Source organism: Pollachius pollachius, assembly GCF_949987615.1.
Source record: "Pollachius pollachius genome assembly, chromosome: 16".
Lineage (NCBI taxonomy): Eukaryota > Metazoa > Chordata > Actinopteri > Gadiformes > Gadidae > Pollachius > Pollachius pollachius.
In genome coordinates, this window is record NC_136949.1 from 6004324 (window position 1) to 6016481 (window position 12158).

The 12158-nt window shown below is 49.3% G+C and overlaps 1 protein-coding gene across 1 annotated transcript; it reads left to right on the forward strand.

The window, feature by feature from the left end:
- Window positions 1-3452: 3452 nt before the first annotated feature.
- trib2 (tribbles pseudokinase 2) lies at window positions 3453-11864 on the forward strand. Its single transcript, XM_079753891.1, has 3 exons — window positions 3453-4398; window positions 6049-6341; window positions 9160-11864. Exons 1-3 carry the CDS (start codon window positions 4129-4131, stop codon window positions 9650-9652), a joined length of 1056 nt encoding a protein of 351 aa, XP_079610017.1. The 5' UTR covers window positions 3453-4128; the 3' UTR covers window positions 9653-11864.
- Window positions 11865-12158: the final 294 nt, after the last annotated feature.

A 12158-nucleotide genomic window follows, 5' to 3' on the forward strand; every position in this document is an offset into this window, starting at 1 on the left:
GAGCTACCATACCGCGGCTCATCAGTGAAAGATCATCTCCCTCCCAACATGGTTCACTCTCTCCCTTTGATCCTCTGATTGACTCTGTTCCGTCTTGTCGCACTCCTCTTTAAAAGCAGCGCTATGTTGGGGCCCAAGAGTTCTAGGCGGTGAAGACTAAGCTGCACGGACCCAAACACCCCAAAATAACTCGTTTTCATTTCTGCTTTTCCTTCACTTCTAAAATTGAAGGGTTATTTCAGCTGCCAAAGCCCAATAGCAACTGGAAAGCCTCCCTATTGGCTGGAACTATAATAAAAGAGCTGGTCGGAGGCTAGCGATGTTAGCTAGCATTATTAGCGCCGTGACATCTTCCAAAATAATGCACAACAAGGTGTTTTTTCCACCAAGATGAATGTTCTTCATTAACGATGATGAATGTTCCTTGTGTGGTGAGGATGAATAAACCACAATTGTATTATCCGTGTACTAGTACGATTGTGAAACAAAACATTTTAGATATATTAGTTGGTTGTTCTGATATTCCAATTCCAATTATTATAACTGACGAGAGCATGTGATTTTTAGACCACATCCTATCCTCTCAGGGATTGTGTCATGTGACTTGTTTTGCTGCGTTGGGTGTAACTTGACGTGGTTGGCCGGTAGTATCGTTGTCTGTTTAATGTGTGTCTCGTCTCGTCTAACTAATCCCAGGGGTAAACTGTGGCTAGCTAAAAAGGTAAAGTACTTACTAACCCACGGTTTGTTTAAGAAGCTTTTCACCAGACTAGCGGGTACTTTACCACATCAGACTGACCAAGGACCAGTCTGTGGGGGTGGGCTGGAGGGGGTGAGTGGAGGGGAGGCAGATGAGTAACTCAGCTCCAGGGAGGGCTTCCAGAGATGCTCACGCGTCCTCACTGACCTTTGGAGTCTTCCAGGAAACATCTCAGTTTCAGCCGTTCTCACATACACGCGTTCCCACATACACACACTGCAGACAGACATACACTGCACAAACACACACACACACATACACACAAACACTAGTGGAGACCCACACACACACATACACATTGCAGACACATACACACGCTGCACAAATACACTCGTTCACACGTACACACTGCTGACACACACACTCACACTGCAGACAACCACACACACACACACACACACACACACACACACTACAGGCACACACCTAAAAACACAATTCATATCCAGACACACACACACATTCATGCATGAAAAAACATACCCTTGCATGCGCACACACAATGATAATCACTGCCCGCACATGCACACACAAAGACCCATTTGGTTTTTGCTTGAGGCACCACTGCACTAGGGCTGTCCTGACGTCCATGTACGGACGTGTCTGGAGAGCTGATTGCGAGAGAGAGAGAGATAGAGAGAGACACACACACAAACAGAGGGAGGGAGATACAGAGAGAGAGAGAGAGAGAGAGAGAGAGAGAGAGAGAGAGAGAGAGAGAGAGAAAGAGAGAGAGAGAGATATACAGAGAGTGAAGGAGAGACAGAGATACAGAGAGAGGGAGAGTGAGCCAGAGAGAGAGAGAGAAAGAGAGAGAGAGAGAAAGAGAGAGAGAGATATATACAGAGAGTGAAGGAGAGACAGAGATACAGAGAGAGGGAGAGTGAGCCAGAGAGAGAGCGAGAAGAGCTCCTCTACTGGAAGTGAGTCACCCAGGCCGGCGCAGAACAGGGGCAAAGGAGGGGAGTCTTTGGGGATTAATATCCTGATTCACCCACAGCTGTGTCCCGGGCTTAAAGGGATCCAGCAATGAAGGCCGATCTGTTTGGTGGTAAAGTGTGGCAGAATAGGGACTGAATTTAGCACCGCATACGTGCATGGCCCTGTTAGAAAACACGGTGTAAAGTGTACTGTATGTACGTAGCACAGCGATGCATTATGTCGAGTATTATTTTTGGAGCTCTTTACACATTTTTCTAAAGTAAGGTTTTTATTAAATAAGGGCAGCAGATGCACTCTGCAGGTTTATTGCAAAGGCACAGGTAGCTAGGTCACATGTGGTAGATTAGATCAACACACGCACGCACATGCACATACACACAACACACAGCTGGATTATAATAGTGAGTGGGCGAACCACAACTGTGTACTGTCATTCTGAAATGAGGGGATTGTGTGAAAAATACATTACCATGTTGCGGGGGCTTATTCAGACGGTGAATCAAACTGTGTGTTCGTGTGTGTGTGTGTGTGTGTGTGTGTGTGTGTGTGTGTGTGTGTGTGTGTGTGTGTGTGATGTGCGTGCATGCATGCGTGCGCGTTCGTTTGCAAGTGGGTGCATTGCCTCAGCCTTCAAGCAAATAAAGAAAGGTTAAAAACGAACACGTATCTCAGTGTCCCGGGTCCAGCTGCAAGCATTCCTCCAACCGCCCCAGATTCCAAAATGGAATTTCACAATGCTGTTCTCACACCCCCTGCTATTGCAAGAAACAATGGACCGAAAACAATCAAGTACATTGCGTTGAGAAAAAAATAAGGAAGAGACAAATCTACATACACGAGGACGACGAAACAACCGTTAATAAAGACTCGTAAAAAACGACTCAAATGTTGCACCGACGTTCTGAACGAAGGCTCCCTGGAGGCAAACCTCGCAACGAAATTTCCCTCGCCGTCCCCATGAATGACATTTCAGGAGGAAACACATTTGTAACACACTGCTGTACAGTAGCTACACTCGCACACTCCCATCCCCCCTCCTTCCCATCTAATTTACCAGCATGGGATACATTTAGATGCAAGCGGAGGGTGGTGGTTGGGGGGGGGGGTGTAGCCACACTACATGGCCGTCACATGACTGCATATCATTTGTCAGGTTGAAAGCCAATGAGAACGTGCCTTGTGAACTACGTCAGGGGGGTGGGGTGCTCGGTGCTTCGTGTGCGTGTGTGTGGAAACCCCTCCACCAACCAAGTAGTCGGCTACACTGAGCGGCTGTGTGTGTGTTGCTCGGCTGACCTCCGCACTGAATGGACTAGATTTCCCCCCCAGCCACGTAAGTTACAACAGCACCACGGGAGAGGATGTGTTGCTGAATCAAGGGATAGGGCCTGGGAAAGTCGGCCGGCCGTCCCTTCCACCTCTTCAGCAGCTAAAACGAGCAAAAACCCATTCGCGTTGGATTAGAAGGAATTCGTCGCGGAGGACAATAAAGAGAGAAAAGGCACGACACCGCTCCCCCAGCCACAGCACAAAGACTCCGCGGTTCCGGACGTTTTTTTTTTCTTCTCTCTCTCCATATTTTGGTAGATGACAATCGCCCGCGTATGGATGCTATCTGGGGGGGTGGACAAGGCCCTAACACTGACCTGCTTGTAGTTAGCGAGAAAAGCTAACTCGATTAGCACCTGCACCTGCTTGCAAATCAAGCGTTTTTTTTTTTTTTTGGGGGGGGGGGTGTTGCAAAGCTTCATTTGGTAGTTGAAGTCAGCCGTCTGCAACACAACTCGATCGCAGGGTTTTCCTGATTTGTGCCTGCAAGTTGTGTGTATGTATTTTCTTTCTTCAATGCAACGTGCCATACGTTGAACCGGCAATATAAGCTACAGAAAATAGGTTGGAGGCTCGTAGTCCCATCTTCATTCATTGCAAAGCCGACGTTGGATACGTTGCCTTTGTTGCAGTTTTTTCCCCTTCTTTTTACTGCCAATTCCTGCAACATCTATTGACTATATTTTCAAAGGTTTGCAGTTCAGAAAACTTAAAGATGATTTTTGTACCCAGGCTATGTCTGTTGATCATAACGCAACAGTGGCCAAATAGTAGCTTAACTTTGTAGAAATCTAATAAATAAATATATATATATATATATATAACTGAACCCTTTCGGAAGTGTGTGGAGATCAGAACCGTTTACTCGATCATGCACGATTGCCCGAATTTACCTCAATAAGTAGCAAGCAACAGCATACATTTGAATCGAGGGTTACATTTTTTAAATATTTGATTCAAAAAACCCATTCTCTCGAAAGTATTACATCATTGCAATAGCCAAACCGTTGCACTGATTCACACACGGAAACCAAAGTAGCAATAGGACGGCAAGGAGGAAGGCCCCGGGGTTTTGTGGAGTTATTACATCATTCCTAATGAACATACAGAGGTCAAATCCCATTAACATTTCACGTTATGGGAGATCAAGGCACAAATCGCACGATTTTGAAGAGTTGTCTTGCCTGCGGACTACAGAATCGAGCCAGAGTTTCAGTCCCAACCTCGGCTCCCCCAGCCCGCCCGAGGCCCCGGACTCCTCGCACTGTATCTCCCGTATCGGGGACTACCTCCTGCTCGAGCCGCTCGAGGGAGACCACGTTTTTAGAGCCGCCCACTTGCACAGCGGGGAAGAGCTCGTCTGCAAGGTGAGTGATCGTGCAAATGTTGCATAAAAGGCTAACGTTACTGCACTCGTGAGTGCCGATGCCGGTTATTGTCGGTATGTGCAGAGAAACGCAAGCGAACCCCTTTAATGTTTGTTGAGTTGACGTTTCCCATTTAGTTTTCTTTGTGTTGCAACATGCCCCCAAACGAGCCCCCCCCCCCCTTTGCTAAAATTCAATGACAGACCTCAACAAGAGTAAGAATAGATCGACTTTTGAAACTGACTTCAATGCTAAATGGAGAAACAGGAGCTACCTAGGTGAAAAAAAGTGAATGTGAGCCAGACGCGTGTCTCCAGATCCGTGTGGAGTGAGTTGCATGATGTAACATTGACAAAGGAGCGGGTAACCACGCACACATTCATTTCAAAGTCCTGCCCTTTACACGCACCATTGTTAGCCATTGTGCAAAAAAGTAATGGGATTATTTGTCCCTTGGAAACCCTTTTTTTCCCCTTTCTTTTTCTTGCCTATGAATACTCATAGACGTCTTATAAACTACGGATATGCTGTATGGACACACGCACATAACCGTGAGAATAATTTACACTAACAGGTTAAGCAACTGCGGTAGTGTTGGCTGTGGCATCGACCATTTAGCATTAGGAATTAGTGCTCCGCTCCCCCAGGAATGAGGACATGGCCTTTTTTACATCACCACGAGCAGCTTTTATTGACTTCAGTGAATTTGCAATTAAAAGTGCAGAATCTCCCCAGGAGTGCATTCAACATTAGAGCCCTAAAGCTGGCTAAAGACTCTCAAGGAGTCGAAATGATCGTTATAATGCACTGCCAGACCCCCCCCCCCCCCCCCCCCCCCCCCATAGCTCTTTCCTGAGGTAACTTGTCACCATGGCGATAATGAATTTGTGGCTTTTGACAGAGCCTCCAGTCCAGCGGGCCTACCCATTTGCGACTTGGAACACAGTTTCATTGTATGTCCAGCCTCAAAGCAGCCCCCAAGATCAATTTACCGCACGCGGGATTGATGGCTACTACCAAGCTGGAAGCCCTGGGTCATAACTTTCAGACCTTCGAGTGCCGTGGAAAGTGCCTGTATTGACCGAGGGGCTGAGGGCCCCCCCCCCCCCCCCCCCCCCCCCCCCCTTCTCACCTGAACACGCTGTGCTGAAAGCCCACGGGCTGGGTTACTATAGAAACGGAACAAGACACCGGGCGTGATCCCTGGCCGTCGTGCGTCTCCCTTCACCAGTTCGCTGCTGCTGCTGCTAAATATCGCCACGGGCTGTGGGGAGCCTCGACTCACCCCCCCACCCTGGCCATCAGCAAACGGGTTTAGCAGGGCAGGGGATGTGGAACTGTGGCGTGCAGTGAAGCCATTATTTGGGTGGGTTAACGGTGGGGGGAAAAAAGGCCCAAATAAACTTTTTTTTTTTTTTTACATTTTCTTTATTGGTTTTAAAGGACTTTTATGCTTTGTGCATTACCCATAATTTAACAGTGTGACCACAGGCACCATCCCTAGGGCACCTCCCAGTATGTATGACCAAAGAGGGCCCCTTTTAAACGTTTACAGGCCATGGTTCGGAGGGCCTATAGATGGCTTTCACAGGGCCCCTGACACGACGACCCTCTAACCAGGCCACACCTGTCCCTCCCTCCCCTCCCCAGGTGTTTGAGATCGGCCGCTACCAGGAGTCCCTTGCGGCCTACTTCGCCCTGGGCCAGCACCCGCACATCAACCAGATCCTGGAGATCCTGCTGGGGGAGACCCGGGCCTACGTGTTCTTCGAGCGCAGCCATGGCGACATGCACTCGTTCGTGCGCACGTGCAAGAAGCTCCGCGAGGACGAGGCGGCGCGCCTCTTCCATCAGATCGCCTCGGCCGTGGCGCATTGCCACGACAACGGCCTGGTGCTGCGCGATCTCAAGCTGAGGAAGTTTGTGTTCAAGAACGAGGACAGGTGAGGAGGCCCCGCCCCCCCCTCCCATCCCCGCCGCCAACGCCGCGGTGTCGTTTGTAGCTTGTGGTTTTCATTGTGTTGTTTTGAAGTGCTGGGGCACCCCATATAGAGCGCCTACCATATAGGCTCTGTCCTGAACGCAGCAACCCCGGGTTTGAATCCTGCCCACGGCTATTCGCTGCAAGTCCTCCCCTCTCTCTCTCTCTCTCCCATACCTTCCTCTCTATCTCACTCTATATTACATGCATAAAAATGGTAAAAGTCTTTATTAAGTGCTGGATGAGGTTCCCTTCTGATTTTCCAGTGGATGTGAGATGTTGGATGAGTGAAGGATTGGTAGAACAAATGTATGTATGAGCTGGGTCACGTCAGGCGTTGGATGTCAGGCTCCCCCCCAATCCGTCATAGGATTGACGGATGGATTGGGGGGGCTCTCTTTAACCCGATAAGCCACGGACAAAGTAGAAGCCTGACTTTTTTTTGCAAGACAGATGTTCAATTAAGCTACCTCCAGGCGGATAAGCTAGAGTAGTTTTGGAAATTGCGCGGGCGACACACGTGGGCATGCTGCCACCTGGTGGCGGCTTATGGGAGGTGTGTCTTTGCGATCTTTTTTTTTTTCCTTCCTTCCCCTTGTTTCCACAGCAACCGGTGTGCTCAAAGCACCCTGCGGTATGCCCCCCCGCTCCCAAAGGCTGTGGCAGAGGGAGCCCTTGGAAGGCGATGCATTATGCATCGTCAGAGGGTCCCTTCTATGGTGCTATTTCCCCCCCCCCCCCCACCCAGAGTGCGACCGTAGCAGACGTCGCACAGCCCTCCCATAGCTGACGGACCGCTTGCTCGCCCTCTGCCTGGCGGCGGTGGCCCCGTCACAGTCACCTGAACGCGTGGCATCATTCCCTGGCACCGGCCAGTGGAAAAGGGAAGCGGAGCCGTTGAATGTATTCAACGCCGGCCCTTGGGACCCCTGGCTGCCAGGCTGCCTCCGGGGCCGAGGGACTGACACCCCCGACGGCGTCTTTGTAAATGATTTAATGTTTCGCCAGCGCTGTCGGCAGCGGGGTCAGCGTTTATCTTTCTCACCTGTCCAGGATTATTATTGTCGTTATTGTTCTAATCCCGGGGGGTTGAAGGTTGAATATTATTAAGATGGCTCAATCTGCAGTGACAACCGTCATGTCGCCGCAGTGTAGTAACGGGAAAAGAGTGAACGGACGTTTTTTTTTTAATCAAAACTGGTCCTCACCGAATATGTGGATTCCCTCAACCCCCCCCCCCCTCAGCTGGTGATGTCACCCTGCAGATGTCGCGCTATGTAACGTTGTCGGTGGTGGGGGTGGGGTTCAAGGGTCAGCCACCAGTGGAATTCAATAGCGGTGCAAAGCCGGCCTGTAAAAGGCCTGGCTGGTGTCTACCCCCCCCCGATCAAGTCCGTGGGAGGCGAACCCCCTCTGCTATTTTCGGACTCTCCACCACGACCGCGACCTGTGTGACGCTCGCACAGAGAAATAAAAGATGGGACCTGGTCACCCATTTAGCCAAAGGACATTGCGTTTATTTCATTACGCCGGCTGGGTTTCTGCAATAAAATTGTCGCCGTCTTTCTGAAATGTTTTTAACTTCTTGCGTTGAGGCTCGACACACGATGCATCCGAGTCGCGCCGTTCTTGTGCACTTGTCCCTGCGTCTCCTTCGCCAACCAAAGGGACTGAAGTGCTCCGGACATAGAGCTTGTGGAATTTTCCTACATGGGTGACGGCTGTAACTCTATACAGTGCATCAGGATAATGGAAACCTATATACCCAGCCTAACGCCAAACAAAAGCAGGCGACCACAAACAGCAGTGTGTTGCCAAGCCAATGAATGGCCTTGCATGTCATTACATGCACACGTTCCACAGTGACAAAATACTTTAAGTACTGTAATAAGGTGTGTGTGTGTGTGTGTGTTGCACTCCTCGTTCACATTGCAACCAAGCGGTAAGCCTCTTGGTTGTAGCCAAAAAAAAGACGTTGGCTACAGTACTCCCTCTCCATTTTATTTATAGTCTCTCCCCCACAGACGCCTGCGCTTACGCAGCTTCTGCAGTCTGCCTCTTACCCTCCTGTCTCAAGTGGTGTTTGCCCAGGTGTCAAACCGAGTGTTTAGTCAGTCACCGCCCGCCGCGTGTCCCCGCTTTAGATCACCGGGGTGTTTCAACCTGTGAAGCTCGCACAAACAAAGTTGCGTTTTCACTTTCCAAGTGCCTTTTTGACTCATGCAGGGGTTCAAATTTGCACCCTGCACGTCTGATTGAAATGTGGTTGCACACGGGGACAGCGTTTGGCGGCGAATGCCGACCGCGCTGATCCTTCCTCAAAGCCTGTTCCCAGGGACCCGTCTCCGACTGGCTGTGCGCATTTAGCATTTCTTCTACGTGCGCGAGCGGAGGAGACTGTCAAAGCTGTGAGGCGCACCAGCCTGACGTGCTCCCATTTCCTCAGACGGCCGGGAATGTGGAGCACTGGAGATAACGCTCCCGATAAATTGTTCCACTTAAGCCCCTTTCCGGCGCAAAGTTGGAACGTCTACAGCCAGGACGTTGAGGAGGAGGGGGGGATGGGGTTGTGTGTGCCTGGGGGGTGAAGCTCTGTTGTAAAAGTGACGGCAATTGTAGCAATACCCGTGAAACGCTCCTGTTTTATAAGCCCTTCGTGTGATGTTGCATTGCCCTGCATTGAGGTGTCTCTGCTCCCACTGTAATGACCGCCGGTGGATTTCCACGCTTTTCTTGGTTTTATTTTTGTTATGTATTTCTTCCCGTCTGTGACCCGGCAGGAGCCTCGTGAAGCTGGAGAGCCTGGAGGACACCTACATCCTGGCGGGCCACGACGACTCGCTGTCGGACAAGCACGGCTGCCCCGCCTACGTCAGCCCGGAGATCCTCAACGCCAGCGGCAGCTACTCTGGCAAGGCGGCGGACGTGTGGAGCCTGGGCGTCATGCTGTACACCATGCTGGTGGGCCGCTACCCCTTCCACGACGTGGAGCCCGGCTCGCTCTTCAGCAAGATCCGCCGGGGCCACTTCAGCGTGCCCGACACGCTGACGCCCAAGGCCAAGTGCCTGATCCGCTCGGTGCTGCGGCGGGAGCCCGGCGAGCGGCTCACCTCCCGCGAGATCCTGGAGCACCCGTGGTTCGCGGCGGCGTCTGGGCTCCCCGGGAGCGGCGGCGGCGGAGCCGGGGGCCCCCACGGCCGGGCGGAGCGCGACCAGGAGCAGCTGGTGCCCGAGGTGACCATGGAGGAGGAGCTGGAGACGTTCTTCAGCTGAGGGGCCCGGAGCAAAGAATGGGGGGGGAGGAGGAGGAGGAGGAAGATGTTATCGCTCCCCTCTTAAAGAACAGCCCAAGCACAACAATAACAACGACGAAAGGAGGAGGAGGAGGAAGAAGAAGAAGGAACAACTCAAACCACAACAATAACGGCCATGTTTGGTCGCTGCACCGCAACAGTGGTTGGTGGAGATTAGCAGATGGACATTTTTTGTCAATCACAATATATATACATATGTGTATCTATATATAGATGTAGATCTATATATAGATAAAAAAAAAAGGTGTTTCGATCACGTTTCTTTTTTTTTTCCATCATTTCTGTGAGCCTGCCTTCCCCCGGGAGCGCCAGATGGCATCTGGCATGTTAGTCATCTTGTCACCTGCAGCCGCAAACCCCTCAACCTTCAACACACCCCCCCCCCCTCCCTCTGCCCCATCAGGCCCCGCCTCTGGTGATGACACCGTCATCACCAGAAATGCAACCACGCAAACGATGTAGCAACATGGTTCTATAGGCTGCTCCGTCCTGGTTTCTGGCTGTGTCCCTTAAAGAGTTCCTCAGACGCACACGCCGTCACAAGCTGACACTACGCAACGACGCGGAGGAACGAGAGAACTCGAGCACCGAGGACGAGAACCAGAGAAGCGTTTATTTTTCCCTTTTTGTGTTTTTTTTATTTTTTTTTTTTTAAGTTAACTGACAAGTCAACCGCAACACCACTCCTTCACAATATCATTTTAGGTTTTTGTTTTTCCGCCACACGCACCTCGTAGCATGATAGTGTTGGTTCTTAACTACAAGTCGGCGGGTGGGTTTGGATGTAAATCGCATTAAAGTTGTTTGTTTCTAAGAAGGCAGAAATGGCCGGACCGCGTCACGCGGCCGTCGTTGCCGTAGGGTGACCTCATCTACAAGCTTTTTGTCCTTTTTGTTTGTTGTTTTTGTATAATTTCTCATTTGTTTTTCGCTGCTTTATGTTTTTGTTTTCCTGTCAGCAGTTCAGACATGTACTTGCAGTATTCAGGCATTGTGTTTCAATTTCCTCATCAAGCCCATTTACCACTACTAGCGTTGTGGTGGTCCATTCTACGTGTCCCCCCCCCCCCCCCCCCCCCAGCCCAACCATTTTGTCTTTTGTTTTTCAGGTGGTTTCCCCACCTTTGTTGATTTCTAAGCTATTCTATGTTCCATCGTCAATGCTGCTTTGTTCTCCTACTCTCCACTAGGCCTTCATTTGCAGCTGTTCCCATGGTAACGCCCCAAAAATATGGTGTCACACACTCGATGGGCTACGATTTGGGTGGAAGGGTCGAAAAGACACCACCTCCGAAAAGACAAAAAAAAAGAAAAAAATACTAGCTTCCTCTTATTTAAATTCATACTTCATTTGTAGAAAGGAAGAACTTAACATTTATTTAAACAACTATATATAAATATAAATATATATTTAAAGACACATTGCAGGGGTTTTTCTTAATTCCGAGAGTCATTTCCTTTTCTTTTTGTTCATTTTTTTTTTTTTTTTTTTTCATGTACAATGTAGGCAATATCTTTGACACAGGACTGGCAGGGCGTGTGCAGGGGGGTGACTGCCTGTCCAAAGACGTTGAAAGAATAAACCCGTGTATATTATGTGCCAGTGTTTCTGTACCTGACCCGCTCACGGCCACCTCCCAGCCCCGCCCTTTCCCCCCTGCCCGCCACGCCCTCCCCCTATTTCTATTGTAACTCCACACGGATTCTTCGACGGTAACTATTATGACTTTGACATGGTCTCTCCAAGGGCCTCCTTTTGTTAGTTTTCTACTGCCTGCGTAGGTTTTTCTTCTGCAAAATGGTCACGTTCTGAATGGGTACCAGTGGACAATGTATTGTCGTATCTCAATGTTACTTGAATTCTTTTTTTTTTTTATATAGTGATTGGCATGTGCCCTATGAATGCTATAGCTTGCCTAGCAGTGAAAAGGGGTGGGGAGGGATCTTTTTTTTTTCTTAAAAAGTCGAAACAAAAAAATACTTCTTGATTTGCTACTCTTGTTTTCGTTTGTTCTTATCTTTTTGCTTTTCAAACCGACAACTGCTTTTTTGGTTTTGTTTGGCAAGATGAGCTGCCCGTATTTCAGTTGGTGCTAACGTTAAAAGTCCTTTTTAGTTTCATGGAGGGGTTGGTGCATGGTGGGATGTCTGCCGCAGATGTTCAGATTGTATCGTAAACAGATTCTGGTGTTTTTGTCCAAATTTATTCGGTAAATAAATTGTGATCCGCTATCTGTTTGTCGTTCTCATTGTTATTCCTGTGTTTTCTTCCTATTGTTAAGGCTAAAAACTCAATTCTTATGAAATTAAATGATTTAAGGTTTATTTTACCATTCATAAACCAAGTATTTGGCATCTAAATTGTACGTTGCCTGACCATATGGCCAGCCTATTCCTTAACAAAAAAGTATTTTGAGTTGTCTGCGGTGCATTATAATTCTGATAATGCAAAGCAAATTTTTGTA